Source organism: Serinus canaria, chromosome 1A (genome assembly GCF_022539315.1).
Source record: "Serinus canaria isolate serCan28SL12 chromosome 1A, serCan2020, whole genome shotgun sequence".
In the NCBI taxonomy this organism is placed as follows: domain Eukaryota; kingdom Metazoa; phylum Chordata; class Aves; order Passeriformes; family Fringillidae; genus Serinus; species Serinus canaria.
In genome coordinates this window covers 28,910,994-28,935,553 of record NC_066314.1, presented here as the reverse complement: position 1 = coordinate 28,935,553, position 24,560 = coordinate 28,910,994, and the positions used below count along the sequence as shown (strand labels likewise).

The following is a 24,560-nucleotide window of genomic DNA, read 5'->3' as shown; positions in this document are numbered from 1 at the left end:
CTGCTGGGAAGAGCAATATACTCTGAGTGGAATGGAACACTCCACATAATTCTGACACAAGTAGTCCAGGGTGTATGGCTCCTTCCTGTAAGACCTGCCTCAGAAATGGAGCTGGATCTGTCATCAGTTTTCTTAAAGGCAAATTTCCATCTCCTCTAACTACTCTGAAAAACCTGTCTCTGGTCACCTGCCCTTATTGCTAAATTCACATCTGAGAGATGACCTTATCCATCTCTGTCAGTATCTGAAGGGAAGGTGTCAAAAGGATGGAGCTGGGCTCTGCTTGGTGGAACCAAGCACAAGAGGCAATGGACAGAAACTGATGCACGGGGAGTTCCACCTGAAAATGAGGAAGAACTTATTTACTGTGCAGGTGATCAAGCACTGGAACAGGTTGCCCAGAGAGGTTGTGGAGTCTCCTTCACCGGAGATATTTAAGAATTATCTGGACATAGCCCTGTGCTCTAGGATGACTCTGCTTGAGCAGGGAGGCTGGACCAGGTGACCCACTCTGGCCCCTTCCAACCTGGCCCATTCTGTGATTCCATGTGATTTAATACTTCGCTCTCTCAACATAGGATTATTGCAGTAGCAATGCTAAAACTACACTTTAAATAAAACATGCCAACATATTTTCACAGTCCAAATAAAGAACTTCAAGTAAATAATTAACTCCATCATACAAATATCACTTAGAAATGCAATTAGGAAGAGCCTCTTACTTTGTGTTATAAAAATATGAAAGATTACTCAGGCCAAGCTGTTTCACATAAGATTTTTCTCTATATTCAGCAACTCCAAGATCAAAATACTGGGATTTCATTTTTCAAAGCCAAAAGGATGGCATAATAGTTATTTTATATGAAGACAGCTCTGTTTTTCTAGCTTGTATGGAATATCAAATTCAGTATAGCTTGATACATTTTCATTCATACTTTCATTACAGCTCTATAAAGTACAATAATTTATTATACATTCTCTTGAATCTTTTTGAAACATCAAACAAAATGTAAAATTCAAAGGTAGAGAACACAAAGCACCAGAAATCTTACGAGAAAAACAGCATTATGAGAAAAACAGTATTTCCTTTCTTATCTTCCCAGTTCTAACCATGAACCACAGTGAGCACTGAACAGTAGTGGACATTGGAAAACAATGGAAAACACCTATAGGACTCTATGCACCTTTCAAGTCTGGGTTCAGCAGTGATAAAATCTGAGTGCCATCACTGTAACCTCTATGATAATTACTCAAGTAATAGATAGCTTTTTAAAGGGAACTGAGTGTCTCAGAAACGCTCTCTGCTGGCAGAATTAATAATATATTATAGAGGATAGACCCATTGGTTCTTCTCATATTCCTTGCTGACCTTCAGTTCAACAGTCTAACATGTCTAGAACGAAGAGCAGTCATGGGCCTTCCATACTCCTCTTCCTTACCTCAGCCCAAATGACATAATTTATCACAGAGCTTAGGGTGAGTTATTCACACAAGGCTCAAACCACATGCAGATGCAAAGGGGAGAGCACAGCATCACATGAAGAAGGTTTCTGGACACATACTCGTGACCCAGACTCCTTTCTTAGCAGGTAGATTCAAATGAGCAGACATCAGGCAGATTACAATGAATCATCTCCCCAGTTAAGCTTTCAGACAGAAGTCATTACACTAAAAGGACCTGTCATCAAGTAAAAAAAAAAAATCACGTAGAAGTGGAAAGCTGAATCTTAATAGCAAATACTAATTTTCATCTATTAAAATATCTTAGTGTGTGTATACCTAATATTGGAAATGCGTGAAATTTGGAAGTATTTCTTTCTTGTTTGTCTGAATTTATCTCATCTTCCTAAGAAAAGATTTGAATTTGCAAAACAACCAGCTTCTGTTTCTTTTACTGATGTAATTTTTGCAGAAAACACTTTCTAATTTGGAAAGTCATGCAGTTATTACCTAGCACTCTAAGTGAAGTCAGCAATATTTTCACAATAAAAGGCCAGAGGCCTTTTTTGCAAAGTTACTGAGAATGATGTTATAAAATGCCATCACTTGTAATGATTGCAAACTAAACATTTATTTACCTTTTTGTAGCCTTAGCTAAACACCATTTGCTCTAGAGGAAATTGAGTGACTAGGCAGCCTCAACAGCCTGAGCAAAACGTTGGGAGAGTGTACCTGCATGACAATAAGAAGGTCAAACACCAAGATGAAAGAAGCCAAGAAGGCTCTTGAGACCTCATCACTTGGCAGAAATCCACGATTCAGCTTGTCCCAGCTGATCCAGTCAGTAGTGATGACAAGCACAACTACAGAGGTCAGAGTAAACAGAACCGTCCTGGAAGGAAGAAGAAAAAATAGTTCAGAGAGAATATGATAGTAATGAAGATGCACCATTCTATTTTATCTGTCTTCTAATGGTCAGCTAGTATTTTATCAGCACTTTCCCACTGATGAAAACAGACTAAAGAAAATTAAGTGCACAAACAAATCTTTTAATTTAAGAAAGAAAGCAGTCAGCTGTATCCTTAGTGAAAATAAATTTAGTAGCTAGTACTAAGCATGTTGCAAAATTAGCTGGAGTATATCATTCTGGTTCTTCATTCTGTACTTTTCACTGAAGATGAAAACCAGTTAAGTAAAGTAAGAGAGAAGCAAAATGTACCAAGGCCTGCATGATCTAGGCCAGATTCAAATCAACTAATTGAGAAAACATTGTCTAAGGCACCAATGACATCAGAACCTTTGAAAATATTTTATAAGCTGTAGGAGCTGGAAGACACTAACTGTGAAGTCTAATTTTTATACAGAAACATGTCTCCATAAAAAAATTCAATGCATGAAATTATTTTTTTTCACATTCTGGAGATTGTGGAAAGATTTTGCTTTGTGTTTTCTAAGATGTCCTTCATAAAATTTTTCAACAATTTTATGACTTTTCTGAGAAGTCAGTGAAGAGTGAATCATAAAAGTATTAAGGCCTCTGTATAAATGCTACAAGAATTCCAGAAGACACATTTGACTAATTCACACAATTGTGAAACACAGTATTTAAGAAAATATCTTTCTAAGCTATCTCTGCAAAATACCTCTGCATCATTTCCAGCATCACTTTGGTAATGCCTTACAGAGTTGGCAGCAGTGACTGATTGAATTTCTGGTTCTGTGGAAGCTGGAAAATTTAGCTGGTAATTTAAGGGTGAGGAAGGCTTCTTCCAGTAGCCATAGCTGCCAGCAAATCTGTGCTATAATAGGGGCATATCAAAATCTGAATGCATGCTCATGGCTAAATAATTGTGGCAGGATTTTTTTTTCTACAGCAATAATATCTCATTTTCTTCAGCTACTGAGGGTTGTAAAATAAAGTGAAGAATATTTCCCATGACATTTCCAAACAGGACCAGTACTCAGCAGAGGGGGAAAAAAAATCTGTACACCAGTAGTCACAAGCTACTGGTGTACAGTCTGTATGCATTTCTTTTTATACAGCAGCCTTGTCTGTGTCTGTGAGGAAGAGAAACCAAATATGCACATAGGCAACAGTATAATACATTTGGACTCATAAACATCATTCTTCAATGACATGATGGGCTGCACTTCTTCAGAATGTAATGAGACACAAAATTACTTGATTGCTACCACCTTTAACTTGGAATATCAATTTTTGTTCTTAATAAATTAACTCAGTTACATGCAACAATATGGTTGACACCCTAAAAATTTCCCTTGGAAGAATTATGACCACCTAGGCAAGAAAAAAACCAATAAATGAGGCATAATAGATGTAATTAGACCTAAGCAATTGTCAAGCCTTATCCTAAAATATTTGCTTAGTTACCATCTCAACTGTCAGTACCTGAACCTGACTGACTTTTCTAGAAGCTCCTCTTTGGTACATACACAGAACAGTTCACTTTGGAAAGACAGTTCTCTCTCTTGCATATAGTCTCTTGAGACACACAAAGGTGTTTTTTCCTACTTATTTCACCTTCATATCAGAAATTCTCATGGTTAATGTTCCTAGTTTACTTGAAAGGTTCTCCAGAAAGAAAGCAATCCTCAGCACTCGTCTGCTGACCAAGGCAGACTCCCCCAGCCACTAGGCACCCTGATTTTCCTTGACCTCTTTCTGTGGAACCACCTCTCCTGAGACAGAGGAAGTTTAAAACCATAATTCAAATCTGTGTATTTTGCTATAGGAAGCATATACCCACAACTTATGTTCAAGACTATTCTGCCTCAGTCCTCTTGAATTATGCATTTGCATTTTGGAGCAAGAGTTCAAAGCATGGGAGATCAGACTTTGGCATGTAGGCAAGCAAAGGCAAGCTTATTTTTATTCATGCTTTGTTGGCGTGCATGCAAAGACCGATGTGTGTGCTCAAGTCCTGATTTCCTTGAGGACTTGAGCACACTGCTCCCTTCCCATTTTCATGCACTTAGAAAATGGCTTTGTTATTCATTCTGAAATGTCAAACAGGGAGGGAAGGGAGCAGAAAACAGGCCGCTAATAGAATAAGAAATGCGAGACCAACAAAGAAGGTTAGAAATAGACTTTCAAAATGGTTTCATTAGGCAGCATAATTAGTACTCAGTTGTATTTTTGACCTATGGTACTGGAACACAGCAAGATATTCAATACATGCTTTTGGAGTTATTATAAACTGAGGTTTTTTGGGTTAGAGCTCAGTTCACTTCTTGTGAAAGTACAGTGTCCTAGAGATTAAGAAAGAAAAGGAGGATTTCATTTTACTTGACATAGCTTGTGTTGGATAAAACCAGTGTGAACTGCCCTGCTATATCTAGCCCAGTACAGATTGCCCTTTATTTTGCAATGAACATTATTGAGAAAGAGCTACATTGTCAAACTATTCCCCACATTGCTGGCAGCAGCTCTCCTCATTACAGAAGGGGAAAGGCTACAAGGTGAAGGGCAAGAGAGGAGTTACTTTTCTCTGTACCAGGCATTAAGAAATGCAATTTCTGTCTCTAGTTCACGAAGGAAATACACTTTTATATTTCACTTATAATTCTAGCTTGCTGTATTGAATGATTATGTGCCCTGGACACCTATTCAGCTGCAATAACACACATTTTACAACCTACTGCATACTCCTTAAGAGTGCAAATAAACACTGTCTAGACCAATAGCATACTGAATAGTTAAAATTATTAGGTAGGTCCACAAAAGTCACTACTGTGCTTATCACTGCCAGTGATTATTCAAAACTCCCGGTGCTACTGGGGAGGGATAAAAAGGGGGAGGCTGAAAGAGAAGAACTTTTACTGTCAGAAACCTCTCAAAAAATTGGCAATTTTTTAGACTGTATCTCTATAATAATCTTTGATTGCCAGGACTGAGTTTGGTCATGAATTTCTCAAACCAAATCACACATGCCAAACTGAATCCATGCGACAGGCGCATTTGTCAACAGAAGACTAATCTGGTTCTCAAAAACTTGGCAAGGTCCAAAACAGATGCATCTTCCTTCTACCCCTTTCCACAACACTTTCTTGCACTATAAGCTTTGATCAAACTGACCAACTTTAAGTCTATCATCCAGCATATTATACATTATGAGATGTTGTGAACCACATGGTCCAGAAGCCTGAGCAGGTTTTATTCACTGGTGGTGGCTCCCTCATGGCAGACAGGATCACAACCTAAACCTTATAGAGAGGAAACACAATGAGCTGCTGTGATCTTATGTCCTGGATGCTTGGAGACACTCTCTTCTGCTGTTTAGCATGTCCTACCTCCCTCATCAGGAGCTCCTAAGCAAAGCCCACAACTCATTCTCTTGCAGTCCCAAGGCAGCACCACAAAGCCATTCACAGTGCATCCCCTCCAAACCTACACCAGAGGTATCTTTGACTCCATCCATCCACACCCTCAGGAATCAGTCTGTTATTTGCCTGTACTGAGTGAAAAATAGAACAATCCAGAATTTTTTCCCTGGAAAGATAAAAAAGAAGCTAATAAATGTATAAATTTACAAAACATTTAATGCTGGAAACAAGAACTGTTTCCAATCTGAGTCTCATGATTCTTCATGTCTAAATCAGCAGGGCAAAGTATATCAAAAATGGATTCTGTTCTGTGATGGAACTTTGTTTCTCAACCTGTAACATAGAGAAAATGAAGATTTTCATTCAAAGGCTAAACACAATTCTCTCAGCAACACTACCTTCCGTTTACTTGTGACTTTGAGCTGCTCATTTTTGAAGATATTTAGAAGTTTCTTTTCTTACATGACTCTCTGCTAAATCTTTTGTGATGCTACAGCTTTGATGATCATATAGTAAGAGTTCTGTTAATGCTGACTGAAGAGATGAAAGACAAACTTTAGTTATTTTCTGCATTTTCATTTTGTCTTTTTCAAGAGGCAAAAACACTATCTTGCCCTTTTACTACACCTTTTCCAGAAAAAAATCCTACCTGTGCTTAGTCAAAAGTAGCTCTCAGGTTTGTATGACTCAGCATCTTGAGAACTTCTCATCTTAATTTCACACATAATTGTCACTAAACTGGGTTATTTGTAAATCATGAAACATTGTTAACAAGGATTCCAAGTATTGCTTAAAACAATGTTCATTTGGGAACACATTAGACAGGACCAAGAAACTGCGCAGTCACACTCCTTAGGGCTGCCCTTGGTGGGAGTAGCTGTCTGCCACTACTGCTGTCCCACCCACATCACACTGCCAGCTCCTGGCATGTCTCTGCACTTCCCTGGGATTTCCCCAACTCAGAAACCACCCCCCATATGCCACAATCCCTCACTTGCTGTGGAAAGCACCTGCACTGGCTCTGATTGCCTTGGCAACTTCTCATGAATGTACCCAAATAGTTACAAACATCCTGTGAAAACAGATACAGAAAAGGAACAACAAATTTAACTGCTCTTTATATTTAAAAAGGCTTTCCAGTCCTCAGGAAAGAAAGATAATCCATTGAGTCAAATACTCTACATAATTTTTAATCTCAGAATCAGCACTGGCCAAATATACAGTCGCACAGTGTACAGTAACTATAAAGAACAACGCTACTGCAGATGTTCATATACAAATGCCAACACTTTCTATTTCACTTGTTTTAATTAAGAAGAGCTCTGTTATTTAATCTGTCAAAAATAGCAACTCTAAGCCCATTCAAAATAAAATATTTATTCTGCCTGTTGCCTGGTGTCAGAACCACTTCTGCAATTAAGCAAATATAAGGGACAGATGCTCTGGTGGTGGAAAGCATCTGTGTTCCCTGGAGCAGCATAACTTTGATCCTCCAGCTGGCCACTGCTCTTCTGCCCCTATGGGACAGTTCTCTGAAAGAGAGAGAGCAGGGCCTCGAGATTTCTGTGTTTACCAGCAGCTACAGAGTGACACAGTTGGTGCTGAGATCCCATATTCACAGTGTTTGTGTAGTGTGGACTGACCTGAGCACACATCCATAACTTCAGCACACCAGGTGAGAGGTCCCAGTGTCCACCTCAGATGTATCCAGAAGAAATCCCACTTGTGCACCCCAGAGCAATCTGTATCTTTAACCAAAGGGCAGGTGGAGAGGTAACTGGCAGGTCCACCCCAGAAATGTGCTACTGAAGTGAATTGGTAATACATACAGGCCCTAGAAATCGTGGACTATTTGGTGATTTAATTACATTGGACCTCTTTTGTTAAAATGAGGTGTTTGATCCTGATGGAGACAAGTACATGGCAGAGATATGGAGCTATACTATCGTCAGGTTTCAGAGCACCACACTCCCCATGGCATGCTCTGCAGGCATGAATAAATGGGAGAAATTGCATTAATGCAGATTAACATCAATGAGACTTAATTATCCGAAGTTAAATATCAATTAGAAGAAAATGGTTTATAATTCAAATGTTGAATCACATTGCTTTTTAAAGTCCTTGGCACCACAAAAGTGTGTGCCTGACTTCTGTCCTGTTGAAAGTAATGTATAAGTAAATCAGCATTTGCCAGTAACTACCTGTTCTGAAATACCTGTCTGAAACTCCCTACGCTGTGTATGGCTCATAACTACTTATCAATAGCAGACACTGCACATTTTCAGAACCACAGGTTCCCAGTTGAGTCTTTTAAACAATGTTTCTTGTCATTCTGACTGGTGAGCTGAAGAAATTGGACACCACAGAGTATAAAGGATGCTCTGAGGTGGCAAAATTGGAATTGTTTTTCTGCTTTTTTATATATTCACTTACTAACATGATGGGTTTTTCAGATCAGAAAGATGTAGAAGAAGCAGGGCTGGGGCTTTGATGGGATTGACTTGGTATGTCTTTTCCAGTCAGTGTCCCTAGAACTTGAGGCTCTTTTAATCTCTCAACCCTAACCCTAAGTATAACCCTAATGCTAACCCTAACACCAGCTTCAGCTCTAAACCTAACAAAATCCTATGGGTTTTCCAGGAGGCCCAGTAAGGCTGGGGCCTTGCAGGGATCATGTAGGCATGCCTTTTCCAGCCCCAGTGTGCCTAGGGATGAAGGCTCATTGACTCTCTCGCCCCTAACCCTAAAGCTAACACTAACCCTAAGCCTAACCCTAGCCCCAGCACTAGGTTAGCCCTAGCCCTGTACAATGGGTTTCAAGTTGAGAAAGGAGCAGGAGCAGCAAGGCTGGGGTCTTGCTGGGATGGTGCTGGCATGGCTTTTCCAGACCCAGGGTTCCTGGAGCTCCAGGCTCTTGGACTCTCTCACCGCTAAGCTTAAGCTGAACACTAAACCCTAACCCCAAGCCTTAACAGTAAGCAAATCCTATGGGTTTTTCAGATGAGAAAAGAGGAGGAGCAGCAAGGCTGGGGCCTTTCTGGGATGGCCTTGTCTTGCCTTTTCCAGCCCCAGGTGTTCCGGCAGCTCTTCTAATTCCAACAACCTTTCTCACAAAGCTTGCTTTACATCTACCTTTTGGCTGTAATAGTTTTGATTTTATTAGTGTTATCAATATGATTCCAGAGCTATTTGGGATTTTTGCACAAAGATTTGTATAAAGCCTGAAATTACATTTATGTTAATATATAACGGAAACATTTTGCTATGTTTCATGTAATAAAATTAATAAGATCAGGTAATGTAATCACATGGTGCAATATCAGAATTCTAGAGAGCATAATTTTTTTATTACAGGTAGAAGCATCTTTTAGTTTCCTTTTGCCACACCATTAATTTACTAAAATGAAAGTGTTATCTGTTTCAAACAGCAGCTCATTTAAATTAAACTCATCACCATAAGCTTTACATTTCAAATGCCATTTCCTATCTGTGACACAAAAAAGCAAAAACAGTTTATGAAAGTTCAGGGTCTTACTTGTAAAAAACATTTTCAGTCACTATCATATGCAAGGTAGTATAAAACTCACATGAATCATATCCAAGGAATTCGACTTCATGCTCAAATTCCAAAGTTAGAAGTTAATTGCTTAACTCCACCAGAAAGCATTTGGAAAAAAACCTGAACCAAAACAGAAAACCAAACACAATTCTATATAAGGTAAAGAGAAGCCATTTTTCTGGTTTACTTTCAGATGGATACATCACTTATTTCATCAATGGAATGGGGAGTGGAAGACAGCTGCTCAAAAAACAACAGAAAAAAGATTTAAATAAAATATTTTCAGAGGAGCAATATGCCTTAGGATAGACCTGCCTGGCAATTATTCAGCAAAAATGGTGTATATTCAGACAAGTGCTGTTCATCAATATGCAAAATTTACCTGTGAAAGGGATGATTTCTGTGATGTGAGGGAAGCTGTGTCAGAACTGGGCACAATTCCTGCACCTCATTGTGGCTGAGGAGCTAGGGCAGCACCTCAGTTACACAAGATGATACAAACAGTGCAGAGGCCAAGACGTGTTCTAAGTCAGACCGGCTATTTGAATATTAGTGTTAATGAGACCAGCTGGATGCAATAAGAAGAAGACTTTCACATGCTACAAGGTACTATTTGTTCAGATTCCCTAGCTGGAGCTGGTCTACTTACTACACTTGAGTCAGCATTAGTCATGATATGACATTAGTCATGAGTCAACAATTCTCAGGACACAGATTTCCTACTCCCATGTGTCTTAGTGCTTACTTATTCCCAGTCCCTGGTTGGAGTGAGGCAAAGGCTGTTTATCATAGCGACAAGACATGACATATACCAAAACATACAAAACAGGGACTTTGGCTTTCATGTTTCCAGCATCCTCAGCAACTGCTAGAAACTTATTATGAGAAGAAAATGTTATTGGCCTCCATTTCTCAGTTACCATGAAATTCTCAGTAAAGTCTTAAATTCATTGCAATGTAGAATGGGAAAAAACTTTTGAAACAGAAAAGATATATGTTTTAACATTTAGGAGGAAAAACCTATTTCAAGCGCATTTAGATGGTAATTGAAATGCTATTCTAAAAGCCTTAAATTAAGCTTTTCAGACCTAGAGCAGGAGCTAGAAGTATGTCTCAACACCTCTTTGATTTTCCTGAATTGAGACGCATTATTAAATTCCAATTTTAGAAACAAGAAAGAGTTTAAGTGTGGATTTAACACCACATTTTCAATCCTGATTATGATCTGCGTTACTGGATTTCTAGATGATTGATTTAAGACAAACTGATTGATTTTCAGAAGACACAACTGAAAACATCTAATAAGCAAAGTGGTAAAAATTAATTAATATAATAAAGTGATTCTTTCATGAATAATTAATTACTTCTGAATTGCTGAATTTACTAGCATTGTTTCTGTTCACAATTTAATCATTAATGGAATTTTTTAAAACTGATCAATGTGTTACTGTATAAACAACACTGTTTCCTTCAGGATATTCTAGACTCATACTTCTTTTCTGCATTTATGTTATGCCATTTTTTTCTGAAAGCACAGTGAGGTCTGCCACATTTCTTCTAGAGCCAAGCAAAAACTGATTATTATTTTTTTAAAAGACATTATTTTTACATATGGGTTAGTTTAGTGCAATTAGAACATTTTATAAGGAATTCAGAATTGGCCAGAAGCTCAACTATAGAGGGCTTTTTTTCAGAAGTCTACATGTGAAACAACATGTCTAATCTCTCGTGACAGTCAACAGAGATGTAGTGTTAGATTTGGTTGCCTAAACCAAATTTAGTTTAGTGTGATTTGGGCTGCGGTGGAGTCCCTTGGTTGGTCTTCAAACTTTGCAACAGAAGGTGTCCTCTGAGCCCTGTGTCCTGTCCACCAGGCCTGTGCACTATCTCAGTACACCAAAGCATTTCAAATGTAGCCTATGCCTATGTTTAGGGACCTGAATCCCACCTTTATTCAAATGATGCAGTCTGGAAAATTAGGCAGGTGACTACAGGTAAGTTTTTACTTGTGGCAAACTGAACGATCACCATCTGCATTGAACAGAGCTCCACTGGCTGTAGCAGGAGCTGGCATGTTGACAGCCATGATCAACACATAAACACCAGACACCTGAACCCAGAGCTGGAACTCAAAACTGAAGTCAGTTCTTGGTGTTTTAATTTCTTTAAATGAAAAGCCTTTGACTTCTTGAATTGAAAAACAAATACATTTTATGTAGGAATTAACAACACTCATATTTAAATAAATTAATGGAAATTTTGTATTTAGAAAACTGTCAAATGAAAGCAATCACTGAAAAGTTGGAGTTTACCTGCTTTTAAAAACACATTTTAGAAAACCGAAAATATTTCCTCACAGATTTTTTGGAAAAGAAAACAGGAACAGACCCTATAAAATTTCCCATAGTATATGTGGTTATAAAAATATCACTCTATGGTTCTAAGAGTTACAAGGCATAAAGGATAAAAATGGAACTTACTTTATCTGAGCAGAACATATGGAACATGTTGTCCTTGCCCAGATACTGTCATGTTGCTACTCTTAGAAAACATTTATAATAAGTGGGTAGGAGAGCTGTACAGTGTACACTTACATTGTCAGGGCTTCTCAGACAACACATTGCAACAAAAACTGAAATTTAAAATACAGTTCAAATTCAGAATAAATTAAACATAACAGTGTAATAGCTTTCTATGTTCTAGACTAGATGAGCTGTATAATTTACCTATACAGTACTTTTATGGAACAAGAAATTTCTCATTATTTTAGGCTTCATCCACGATCATATCTATGGAGCATAGTTTCTCATTCATCAAGGTGTTGTGCTTTTTACAATTATATCTTTGCAAACCCTATCACAGTAAAATATAATTGCAATTGTTTTGAACTGCTCTTCAGGTTTTTCCCCCAAAGCATTTTAAATAAATATAGGGTCTTTCACCCAACAACTTCATTATATTTTGATTAAATGTATTTCCAAAACAACTGCAACATAAAAAACGAAACAAACAAAAAAAAGCAAACAAAACTTTAATCTTGCTTACTGAACAATATACTTTTATGTCAAAAATCTGTCAAATAATATCAATTTTACCTCAGTGAGAAAAGGGCATTAGTAGACAGCAAGCTGAGTGCATGCCAGGCATGTCTGCTGGCAATAAAGAAGTTCCAACAGTGTCCAGGGCTGCAATTACAGAGGCACAACCATCAAGGGACATTACTTTGCTCATATCCAGAATTTCACATCCAGTTTTTGGCCCACAGCACATGAAGAGCACCCATAAACTACAGAGGGGTTTTTTAAAGTTGAGTACTTTAAAGCTTTACTGGTTAGGGGCTGAAGCACCTGTCCCATGAAGAGAGCCTGGGGGATGGAAGGAACTAACAGCTGCCCCCCACCAAATGCCTCTGGGGAGGTGAGCAAGGAGATGGAGCCAACCTCTTCCAAGAAAGTGAATGACAGGATGACAAGAGAATTTATACCAACTCAAAAGTTCTCTAGAAAATAAAAGTTCTTATACCTTATTTTCCACAAGTTGAGCGAGTTCCAGTATAAGGCTGACATTTCTTAAGAAAAAAAGAAAAATTGCATGCAAATTACTGTGATTCTGACTTCCTGGAAAGTTAACCTTTCTAACAGTAGAACAGGACTAGAAATAAGATTGAACAAAAAGAAGTTAATAAAAAGACTCACCAAAACACATCCTGACAGTCAGTGCTGTTCCAATAATTATATTCTCTGTGACAATGTGAATATTGTCACTTTTTCAGTGGAAGATAAACATTAGAAATTTCCTAGAAGAAGGTGCATAAGGGAACTTGGGAATTGTTATGGCTAAAATTACTAAGATGCTCAGATACATACTGGATAAACTTCAAATTTTCCAGAAAATAGTTATCGCCCTCAGACAGAAACTTTTCAGTATTTCAGAAAAATTCCCATGTTCTATCCTGAGACTAATCTGCACACTTTTCCAAATTGTTCCAGTAAACAGAAACCAGATAAATCCTGGAAGGAACAGTAATATTGAGGGAACTCAGCAAAGATGCAATAAACCCCAGGCTAAAGCTTGTCCCACACAGGCCCTGCAAAGAGCAGTGCAGGGGTTCAGATCAGCAATCATCCATGTGGATTGGATCATCATGCTACTGGCTACTCTGAGGAGACAGGGGTCTCACTACTTCTGATCAGAAAGTCCTTCCCATGGATGAGAAACACTTATCAATGAAAGTTTAACCAATAATGACGCTTATTTGAATGTTTTGGTTTTCCTAAAATACAGCAATCAAAAGCTTTACTACAGGATTCCCAAAAAACTGTAAGCAAAGATCCCTTTCCTCCATAAATAATATGTCATCCTTTACCTTCCAGTCTTGGTTCTTCAACTTCTAACATCCTAACAAGTAATACTTGACTTTAAAGATGCTCAGAATTTACCATCTCAGTCACATAATTCTATGCTAAAAAAAAAAAAAAAACATTTGCTTTTAGCTGACATTCCCTCCTCGTAGTCAGTACTCATTCAATTACAGACCTGTTTCTTCCTCCTTACCTGCCCACTTGACCTGACTTAGTTCTGAATGGATTTCCATGTGGTTTGTAATTTGTAATAGAGCCTCTTTGGCCCTAAGATTTGATAGTTGTTTGTTGATCTGGGACTAATGCAAAGGACTAAGGACACCTCAGCAGGATTCAAGGCAGGGGAGCAGTACTGGACTGCTGAATGACACTGCAGAGCTCAGGCAGTAGGGATTGACAGGGACTGCTAAAAGCCATCAGTTTTCATTTTTTTCCTGGGGTATAACCAGAGGCATTTGTTTCTTCTCCCACAGTTTTTTCTTGTGGATCTCCTTTAGGGTTATAACCATCTTGTGATTAATCACACCTCTTATACCTATCCAACAAGGTAATTCTGTCACCAGACCCAGGCTACAAGCTGGGGACAGGCCTTTTATCTTGCCCAAGGAATAGATGAGCTGTCTGGACTAGGGGCCACATCTAGGTGAGGTTAGGTATTCACCCAGTTTATCTCCAGAGACCCAAATAATACATCAGATTTTGCTTTGCTTGCATGATTATACTGTGCTAAAATAGTATAGCTCTGGCTAAAGACACCCCAAGTTTGACAGAGATTATGCTGATCAAATTTTGTCAAACATATATTCCATGTTTACTATTCTCTTAAACACTTTTACTCCTCACTGATTGTGTCCCCTCTAATTTTACAGCTCTGTGATCCTTTTCTTCCTGGTAAATACTTCAACACGTGTGTTTGACCAGCATAAATGCCTACAAGCTGCCACCCCACCACTCATATGATTGCTCAATCAATCTCCAGCAAGCACCTACAGTGAGAAGCTTGAGGAATACTTTTGGAAGGGTTATATTTTGCAGCATCTCACTTTCTCTCTAAACAGGGCACCTTTGTATTGTTGATAAGACTTTGAAACAAATCAGAACTTGAAATAAATGGGCTTCTTTGATGAACCATTGGAAAGACTAGAATAAGCCACATTTTTAGATGTTTGTATTGCAAATAACTGCATCCATTTCACAAAGGTTCCAAGAGGGAAGACAGCTTTGGGGACTAGAAATATAGCACCTCAGAAAGCTTCATTTAGTCATTTGGATTAACTTGGTTACTATTATCTTCAGTTTCTCCAAGGTCATCCGGTCATTGTACACAGTTGATATTAAATTAATTTGACCAGTTCTTCAATGAGTTTTTTGGCTTTATGTTCTGGGAACCCTGAAAATAACTGTCATCTCTAGCTAAGAGGCTGTGAAAGATGAATGTGACTTACAATCATCCCTGGACCTTTCCATCCATTACTGGTAACCCATCACAGACATTTCTAAGTTGATAACCCCATCAATGTCTACTAAAAAAAAAAAATCTATTTCTATGTCCACTAAAAAAAAAAAAGAAATCTATTTCATCTGAGGCAGGGGAAGGGGAACTTTCACTAAGTTGATGCAGGTTTTCAGTACACAGTGAGAGTATTCTAATATTTATCTGGGGAGGAATAGACTTTACATTTAAAACTCCCCAAATACTGTAAAATGTTATACTAGATCAGCTGTTTTTTTTTTTTTTTTTTTTTTTTTAGTTTGAAAATTGTTCATAAATGCTATAACCAATGATTGCTAGTATAGGCATTTTATTCTGCATTTAAAGGTGGCTTCAGATATGGGTTATACAGGACTGGGGTGACAACCAGTTGCAATTACAAACAGTAATTGCAGAATGCCACAACATCTTCTCTGAAGATATCTGCCTGCTAAGCAAGATGCCCTTAACTTCATTCAGAATATTCTATAGCCCACAAGTTCTTGAGAATATGCTGCAAGAATAAATTTTAACAATGCTACCAGACACTAAAGCTGTTACCAATTTCTCTGTCAATCAAATTATACTTTCCTTGAATTTGCATAAATCTAAATGCTGGGAAAACACATATTTAATTCTATTTAGATTTCTGTAATTACATTTGCATCAAATTTGTTTAAAGGATGGGATATGTGTAATGAATGACACTAGCAAAGCCCTATTGCTCTACTTGAATGGGAATAAGTGAACATATGAAGGGTTCTGGTTACAAGGCATAATTCAAAGAGAGTGTATAGATCACCTCTCTCTAAAGGGAAAAAAAAACCACAACAAAAAACCCAAACAAACAAAAAAAAATAGGTTTTCATAATTCAGTTTGAAGAATTAAGACTATTTGTAGCTGGACTGACCATGTGGAAAAGTGTCCTCAAATCTCTTTCAGAAAGATGAGAACAGAACAGCTCACAAAGTCAAAAAGTTTGGAACAAACTAGTTTCTTAAAAGCTGTGAAAGCTGATTAAAATCTTAGCTCCTGTTTAACATACTATGCTGGTGGTCTGTGTGCCTGCAGTGTTGACACCTTGGACCTTGCCATCAATTTCATTCCAAATAGGTCTGACCTAGGTGCTCTTTAGAAAGGAATTGTTTAAAAACACCTCCAAGAGCTTTCTACTTACATTATTAGACTTTGCAGTGATTTTTAAAGCCAATTCTTTTTGCAACCCAAGGCCTGCTAGTGATTGTTTAGTTTCCTTTCATTTATACTGAAAAACTTAATATTAGGTAGCAAATTAAAATGCTTCTTTAATTTTGGATTGTTTCAGAACATAGTCATACCTGCTGCCAATTAGAGCGTTATCAATGCTCATTCAGTTTGCTCATGTTGCAAAGAAAATTATAAAACTGAGCGCTAATTGCCAGTGTCCTAATGAGCACAGCTGTGTCACAAGGCCAAAAGTTCCTGAAACAATCCAAACCCCAGACCTTAGATGGCAAAATAGGATAATAATATCTTTTTTCCTCTTTCTGCTCATGCAGGAAGAGACAAGAAAGTTGAATTCTTCCTCTCTTGGTTCAAGAAGCTCTGGTTTTGTCCTTGTCCTGGGAATTACCTCAATCACAGAAAGTCACATCACTGCAGATTTCCACATAGCATGAATGATCTTAAAAACAAAAATGATAAAAGTGAGGAGATAAAATTTAGAATGGCAATACAAAGTAGTGATTCCTCCCTTCTAATCTATTTTAACCTGTTTCAATTTCCAAACTGACCAGAAAACACAAAAAGTGAGCATAATAAGATGGCTTGAAAAGATGAATGGATAGTTAAAATTTTCACAAGGTCCATAGGAAGACCTTATGATGAAACTTTAGTTTGTGACTGAAGCTAGGATCCTAAATCCATAGCCAGGGAATTATATTTAAATGGTCTGATTATCTCAAGTACTGCAAGCACCACAAATATGTAGGCCAAATTCAAGACAATTTTAAATATATTTCAATGCTTAAAATAATATTATAGGCCAGTAAATTCAGATGGGTAAGGTATGAATATTTTGGCTATGCCTGAATTTCCCAGAAGGGTAAAGCATTTTTCCTATGCATCACTTTCTGACTGCATACACCCAGATATTAGTGTCAGTTTTCTTTATTAGTCTGTTCTTCCACTGAGAGCAAAACCTGCTGTCACAAGACACAATAACCCAATCTTATATAAGAATCATAAAGATATACATGTTAAGAATATTGTTATTACTCAAAATCAGAAAATAGATCTGTAAGAAAAAACTCAATAAACCAATGTAAAAAGGAGCCGGATTAGGTGGAAACAAAAAAACACCAAAAAATAAAACAAAACAAAAATAAACAAACAAACAAAAAAAAAAAAACCAAAACAAACCAAACCAAAAAACCCTCAAAACAAAAAAAAAAAAAAACCACAAAAGAAAAAAAAAAAAAAAAACCCCATGCACTAAACATCAGAGTTTTGCTTATGGAATAATGAGAAGATAAGAACCAACACAGTGAAGAAAAAAATATAGAAGTTCTAAGAGGGAAGTACTATCAAAGTTGAGAAAAGGGTTTAAGACTAAACAAATCAAATAGGACAGGTATCATGGTATGCTTGAGTGATCTATTTTTATAGATGCCATGGAGCTTATTAAACACTTCAAGGAAAAACATCCCTCACACCTAACTGGAAAAAAAATAAATCTGTCAGTATCTAAAGGAGGATTAAAGTTTCACTGACGACTACTGGGCTTTTGTCATTGATTTTCAAAAGATGAAGGTCAGGTGCTTATTTAAACACACGTGAATGTACCTATTCACTAAAAAAAGTCAATCATCTTGATGGTTAAAGTCAATATCAAAAGCCATGGACAACAACTGTTCAGCAGCATAAAGATTTTCTTAAATTTGCAACTTCACCAAGATTGCTTATTCTGTGCATGAATTGAAGGTCCTAAATAAATTCTGCTTCTTTATAAAATTAGATTATATGACATACTGCTGATATCTCTGGTAATATGGGTGATATTAACAGCATATTTCTTTCATTAAAATTATTGATATATTAGCAGTTACAGATTGACTATAGATATAAAATTATTTTCCTCTAGACCTAAAGAAAATCTGCTGGAAGTTCTGAGGCCTTAAAACTACATTGCATTTAATAAAATAATGCTAGTGTCACTAGAAAGCAAATTTTGCTTCAACAACAGCCTTGAAACTATATAAAGAAACAAAACCACATATCTGGCTTTAGTTCAGTGTTTACTTCACACAAAGGCCTTTGCTTCACTGTGCCATTATCCACCAGCAGACTATGCCATTACTGGAACACTCATTCCACTAATGGTATTGCTTAAAGAACATATTAAGATGCTGGTGTTTTCATTCGGGAGATATCCATACATCTTCCACAAGTAATTACCTTACCAGTAATCCTTTTAAAAGGCTCTCTTTGCTCAGTTGCTTTGCCAATAGCTCTCAGCTTGGTTACACGACAATCACATTCACTCAGAGCACATGAACTGATAACAGATGAACCGGCTGATACACTGGTGCTCTCTGATCACTCACAAATCACAGAACCCAGACCCATCAAAGGAAAACGTGCTTTACAAAGCCCCAGGTAGTTTGGTTTTATTTATGGTGAATACAGCAGAGAAAGCTGAATACAGCACACGTCCCTTCACACATTTTGCAAAGAACAGCAATTACCAGGAAACAGAGCCACTAACTTTTTAAGGGGTGCTGGCATTCACAATGATATAAAAAAGCAGTCTCTAACTACAGGACAAGCATCTCTTTCATGAAGGAAAGAAGCAGCAATATGAAGGTATGTGTCCTGGTTTAGGGCAAATTTGGGAGAGAATCCCCAAAAAGGGGGCCCCTCCAGAAAGCAAACCCACATGGCCCCTCCCCCCAACCAGTTCAGGAAGAATTCCTTGGAGAGAAGTGGAAAGAACCTGTTTATTTAACAGGCACAGCACCCCCCAGCACACAAAATGAACAATACTGGATGACACCACTCTTTCACTGCTCTAAAAAAGATGACAAATTCAGAAAGTCTCTTCTGGGGTGGCTGCTCTGTTATCAGTCCCTCCAGCCCTGGGGCAGCTGCTGCAGCCACAAGGTGCAAACTCTCAGTGTTTCCCAGGTCCCAGTCCGGAGCATGTTCGGATAAATCCAAAAAGGAAAGGAGAAACGGTCCAGGAAGGAATTTGGACTGTTTAGCTAAACTAACTAATGAGAAGAAGCAGAAAGCAAGAGCAAGCAGAAGCAAAGCAGAAGGAAGAGCAAAGAGAAAAAAGCAGGGCAAAAAGCAAAAAACAGCACTATGTGCTGTACTATCTGTATGTCCCGCTGAGTGGCTGATAAGAGGCCCAAAACAAAACTTTCACTCTGCAGAGCCAGTCTTAAAGGCCCAAAACATAATATCCAGCATAAATAACACACACGAATGGGGATACCAGCATCCTAACGTCACCCTAGGACAGTATGGAATACAAGGCATATAATGAAATACTCTAATCACACCAAAAGAGTCAGACTAAGAAGTTTTGCTAAATATTCAAACACTGCCTGAATTAAATCTGAAGACTATTTTCCATACTGTGAATTATGTAGAATTCATTAATGAATAAAAACTGTTACCCTCAATACTTACCCTGCACTTTTCTCCTGTAAAGTCTATTCCTTGCTCCTGAGATAGTGATTAAAAATAGCAACTGTCATCGTATCTGTCAGTCAGTGTACACATAGATGATGCAGGAGCCAGTGTGCAAAAGTGTTTTTGAATCATCAAGCAGCAGTACACAGAAAGGCAGAGAATAAATTAAACCAAAAAATAAGCCTCAGGCTGATGTGTTTGAACTTCACTGCAAACATTCTTCATACATATTTAATTGCTCCATTGAGACTGTGACTGTTCTGGAGATGTTCCAGGCATTATTTCCATTCCATTAGTACACTTGCAGTATGTGTACTCCTTAACCCAAAATGATTGATTCTATAAATGTCTTCCCTCTTACTGACCTGAACACTAATTGAGGTTGTGTATAGATTAAAAGACAGTGTATGCTTTTTGAAACCAGCCAACATATATTGTAGTCACTGAAAGATCTTGTGGCACAAGAAGAAAATGGTGCTCTTAACTGAAGACATCAGTATGTGGTTTCACTGAAATGTTTCAGGTAGGAAGAGCTGAAAATCATGTAATACAACTTTAAACAGAAGCTTAATTCTAAGTCCCACCTTTCTGAAACATAAAACAATCATTTTTTGAAATACAGTTAGCACCTACCATACGCTTTGTCTGTGCTTGCACCTTTTAAATTAATTTGCTTTGGGAGAAGGTATCACTTTTTTACATTCCATAAAAATAAAACTTTAAGATTCAGATAATTTTATCAGTTCAGACGCACACAAGAGGAAAAGTTCAATGTTTTTAAAACACCTTAATTAAAACTAAGATAATGTTGTACCCTGCAAGTTATTCTACTATGAACCAAAACTTTTCCTGTTCAAAATATTAAAGGTAAATATAATTACAGTTTATCAGCTAAAATTTTGAGTAAGCCACCCTGGGGAAACTATCCTCAAGATCTCCATAAGCACTGCCCTGATTCTGGATTAACCTTGAGGTGCTGGAGCATGCATATTCAAAGAAGGGCAAGAAAACCTATGAAGGGTCTGGAGCACAAGTCCATATCACAAGTATATGGAATGGCTGAGGGAACTGTGCTTGTTTAGCCTGGAGAAAAAGAGGCTCAGGGGGACCTTACTGTGAGTCAAGGGGTCAGCTGGAAATGTATTTAGGATAATGGAAAGTTGTAGATGAGTCAAGGGGCCAGCTGGGCATATAATTGGGATAGCAGAAGATTGTATAATTAAGTTAAGATTTTAAAATTAGTTCAGAAGCTAAGTTAGTAATATAGGTGGCAAGAATCAAGTGCATTAGTTAAAGAGTAACAAATACGTTAGGAAAGAGAAGGTAGGAGTGACAGGGATAGATGTAGCAACTGTGAAGGAGCAAGACCACAGAAATACCTTGCCTTAAGAATAATCAAACCATTAGGAGAGGCTTGGACTGTGACCAGCAGATCCAAAAGTCCTGCCAGCTGGCCATGGGTGAAGAGTTCACCATGAGGAAGATGGCTTTCTTCCTCCCATATGCCCACTCCCTTATTTCAGAATCCCATCACCCAATTAAGGGAGTTCAGCTGCACAGCTGTAGTGGATATTGAGGTGATTAGAATACGAAGCGGGCAGGTAATGATAATGGATTATCATTGCCCTTAGAAACCGCTTGCATATGTAAAACCTTTTTTGTATAAATACAGGGCTTGATTCTGTGACTCCTTGCACATGTATTTGGAAATGATTCCACATGTGTCCAGCGCGCTGCAACAAACACCTTTCTTTTCAGCTTTAATTGTTGAAGAGTCGTCTGTCCATGCATCAGCTGCTCTCTACAACTGCCTAACAGGAGACTGAGGACAGGTGGGGTCAATCTCTTGTAACCAGCAACAAGTGACATAAAATGGAAGAATGTCAAGCAAGTTGTGCCAGGAGAGGTTTAGATTGGCTATTAGGATAAGTTTCCTCACTGAAAGGGTTCTAAAACATTGAAACTAGCTGCCCAGGGAAGGGTTTGGAGGTATTTAAAAGACATGTAGACATGGCACTTAGGGACAAAGTTTAGTGGTGAACATGGTAGTGCTGGGTTAACAGCCGGACTTGAAGGTCCTTTCCAATATAAATGATTCTATAATCAACCTCAAAGCTACAGACAGTCTTAAATCCTTAGCATTTAAGACATTAAAATATCAGTTGTACCACATTTTGAAAGAAAAAATGCCTTATAATAGAGATATGCTCATGTGGCTTGGTCAAGCCTGTGTCAGACATTGAAAGAATACTTGAAAAACACTAATACTCATATTATACTTTATTTATAATGTTTACAAACATGAGTATGGTAGACTTCATGTGACAGAATACTGGAGAGAAGCTTAGACAAGAAATCTGGACCCGTCTTTGAGAGAAGTTTCATCCTGAGAAATAAGGCATTAAAAATTACATTGCCAGTGTGGTCTTGCTCCAGACCCTCCAGATCAAATTTATTCAATTTAAAACTGATTTTTTCCCACTTAAATTTAATCTCTCAACTCAGTATATCATTTAGAAGTCAAATAAGATATTTCCAACTTGTTTACTGTCATTGAAAACACGCATCACTCTATTTCCTTCCCAAGACCTATGCTTCCCGTACTATGCCAATTGGCCTTGAATATTTCAATAGATGAGGTCAGGTCAAAGCATGCAAATAACTGGAAGCTGAGCATGTGTTCTTGTCCATTTTTTTACTGGCACACCACTTCTGTGAGCAGCAAATATATGTTTATAGACGAGGGATTCAGCACATTTCTGTGCCATGCTCCTTTTTAAAATCAGAATTCCAGACAGTAACCTCCCAGGGGCAGAGTTCACTTCTGGGCTGTGCAATGCTGGCACAATGGAGGGCCCCTGTAAGAGCATTTATAACAGCAGATTGTTTTTAAACTATGGTCACAGGTGTTTGCTTATACAAAAACTAATTTTCTAAAAGTTATAAAACTATTGTTTCATTTTACAGTAGGGAAGCACAGAATCAGAATGGTTTGGGTAGAAAGGGAATTTAAAGATCATCTTTTTCCAACTCTTCTGCCAGCACCTTTCACTATGTCAGGTTGCTCAGAGCACTGTCCAACCTGGCCTTGAACACTTCCAGGGCTAAGACATCCGTAAGTTCTCTGGGACAATCTCTTCCAGTGCCCCACCACCATCACACAAAAGTTCTTCCTTATGTCTGGTCTAAACCAATCCTCTTCCCATTTAAAGCCATCCCACTCATCCTATCTTGATACCTCTTTGTAAAAACTCTCCCTCCATCTTTCTTGTCAGCCCCTTTAGTCATTGCAAAACTGCTATAAGGTCTCCCTGGAACTCTTTCATCTTCAATCTGAACAATTCCAGCTCTCTCAGCCTGACTTCATAGAAGAGGTGCTTTAAAAAAAATTCAAACTAACCCATCTAAATGAAAAGTACCATGAATGAAAAAGGAGCTTGCACTGGAGCCAACAAAAGTGCACAATCTCAAAGAGGTTTGTTCAGAACTGGGACAAAGCTGTATCTAGTATTTTTAAAATAACAGATATCTTACTTTTTTTATTATTTTAAGCATAGCATTGAATAAATTAAAACTTCCATAGCAAGTCACAAAAGTGAAATGAAATAATAATATAGTAATTTGATAATTTCTTGGCCCTTGCCCTTTACCTTCTCAGTTGTAAGATAGTCTTTAATAAATGAAATAAAATTCAAATTTTTCTACAGCAGAACTAGCAGAATCTGGTAAGATGTATAAAAAAGTAATGGGGAAGCAGCAAATAAGAGTAAAACAGCAAAAAACAGGAAAGAAAGCATTGTAAAATATGAACCTTTCTTGAGGCTAAGTTGTTTTCCAATTGTTTTCACTGGCTTTACCTTACCCCTTGGCCATCACAAACAAGGGCTGATGCCCTTTCCAGTGAAAGCCAGAAATATTTACTCTTTGTCTGCATGAGAAGCAGCACTGTGCTGACCAATGCACCAACACAATCAGTAATACAAAGCAAACAGCAGTAAACTGGAGTCAAGGTGGTTTTGACTGAAGGAGTAGATCAATCATTTCAGTACATAAAGAATCTGAAAAGATGGAAAATGTCAAGTATTGTATTAAAAGTACTGTTTACTGAAGCCCTTTGATTAGTCAATATCACAAAATTACTCTGTTCATCAGGATAACTTCCTCCTAGACAAAGCATGCTCAAATATGCATGGTCTGAAATTTAACTGGCAGCTGGTTTTGTAAGGGCTTAACTGCTAACATGATTTTTTTGTGTTAAAAGAACAAAAATCTAGCAAAGATGCTAAAGTATCAAAACGTACATTATGAAACCAAGAGCCCTGCAGGGCACCTTTTGTTAACAACCTTTTGTAGTGATTTCATTGAAAATTTAATCTACTCTTTGTTTTAGGACTTGCTTTTTCCACAGTCACAATTGCAGTCAGACAACATGCAATTATCTGAAATAAAAATACAGCCACAATATTCTCATTATGGTACACAGCCAAAAAAAGATATGATGTTGAATGCCTTGATTAAGATAGCTGTCAGCAGATGCATTTAATTTTACAGCCCTACCAATTTTTTCAAAGTAGAAAAGCAAGTAAGAAACAAAAGAAAGGCTCCTTACATCTAAATTGAGGTTTTATACATGGACTAAAGAAGCTTATATACATTCATATTCATAACTGTTTTAAGCACAGCCTAAAAAGATAGTTTTAATTAAGT

At 37.7% G+C, this 24,560-nt stretch overlaps 1 protein-coding gene across 3 annotated transcripts in view; it reads right to left on the bottom strand.

Moving 5' to 3' along the window:
* The window catches only part of TMEM117 (transmembrane protein 117), a 179,917-nt gene that overhangs the window by 33,692 nt on the left and 121,665 nt on the right, over nucleotides 1–24,560 (bottom strand). For all 3 annotated transcript variants that reach the window (XM_030238648.2, XM_030238649.2, XM_018919658.3), the window contains exon 6: nucleotides 2,173–2,332. In XM_030238648.2, the coding sequence (XP_030094508.1) occupies nucleotides 2,173–2,332 (160 nt within the window). The remainder of the gene's footprint in view (nucleotides 1–2,172; nucleotides 2,333–24,560) is intronic.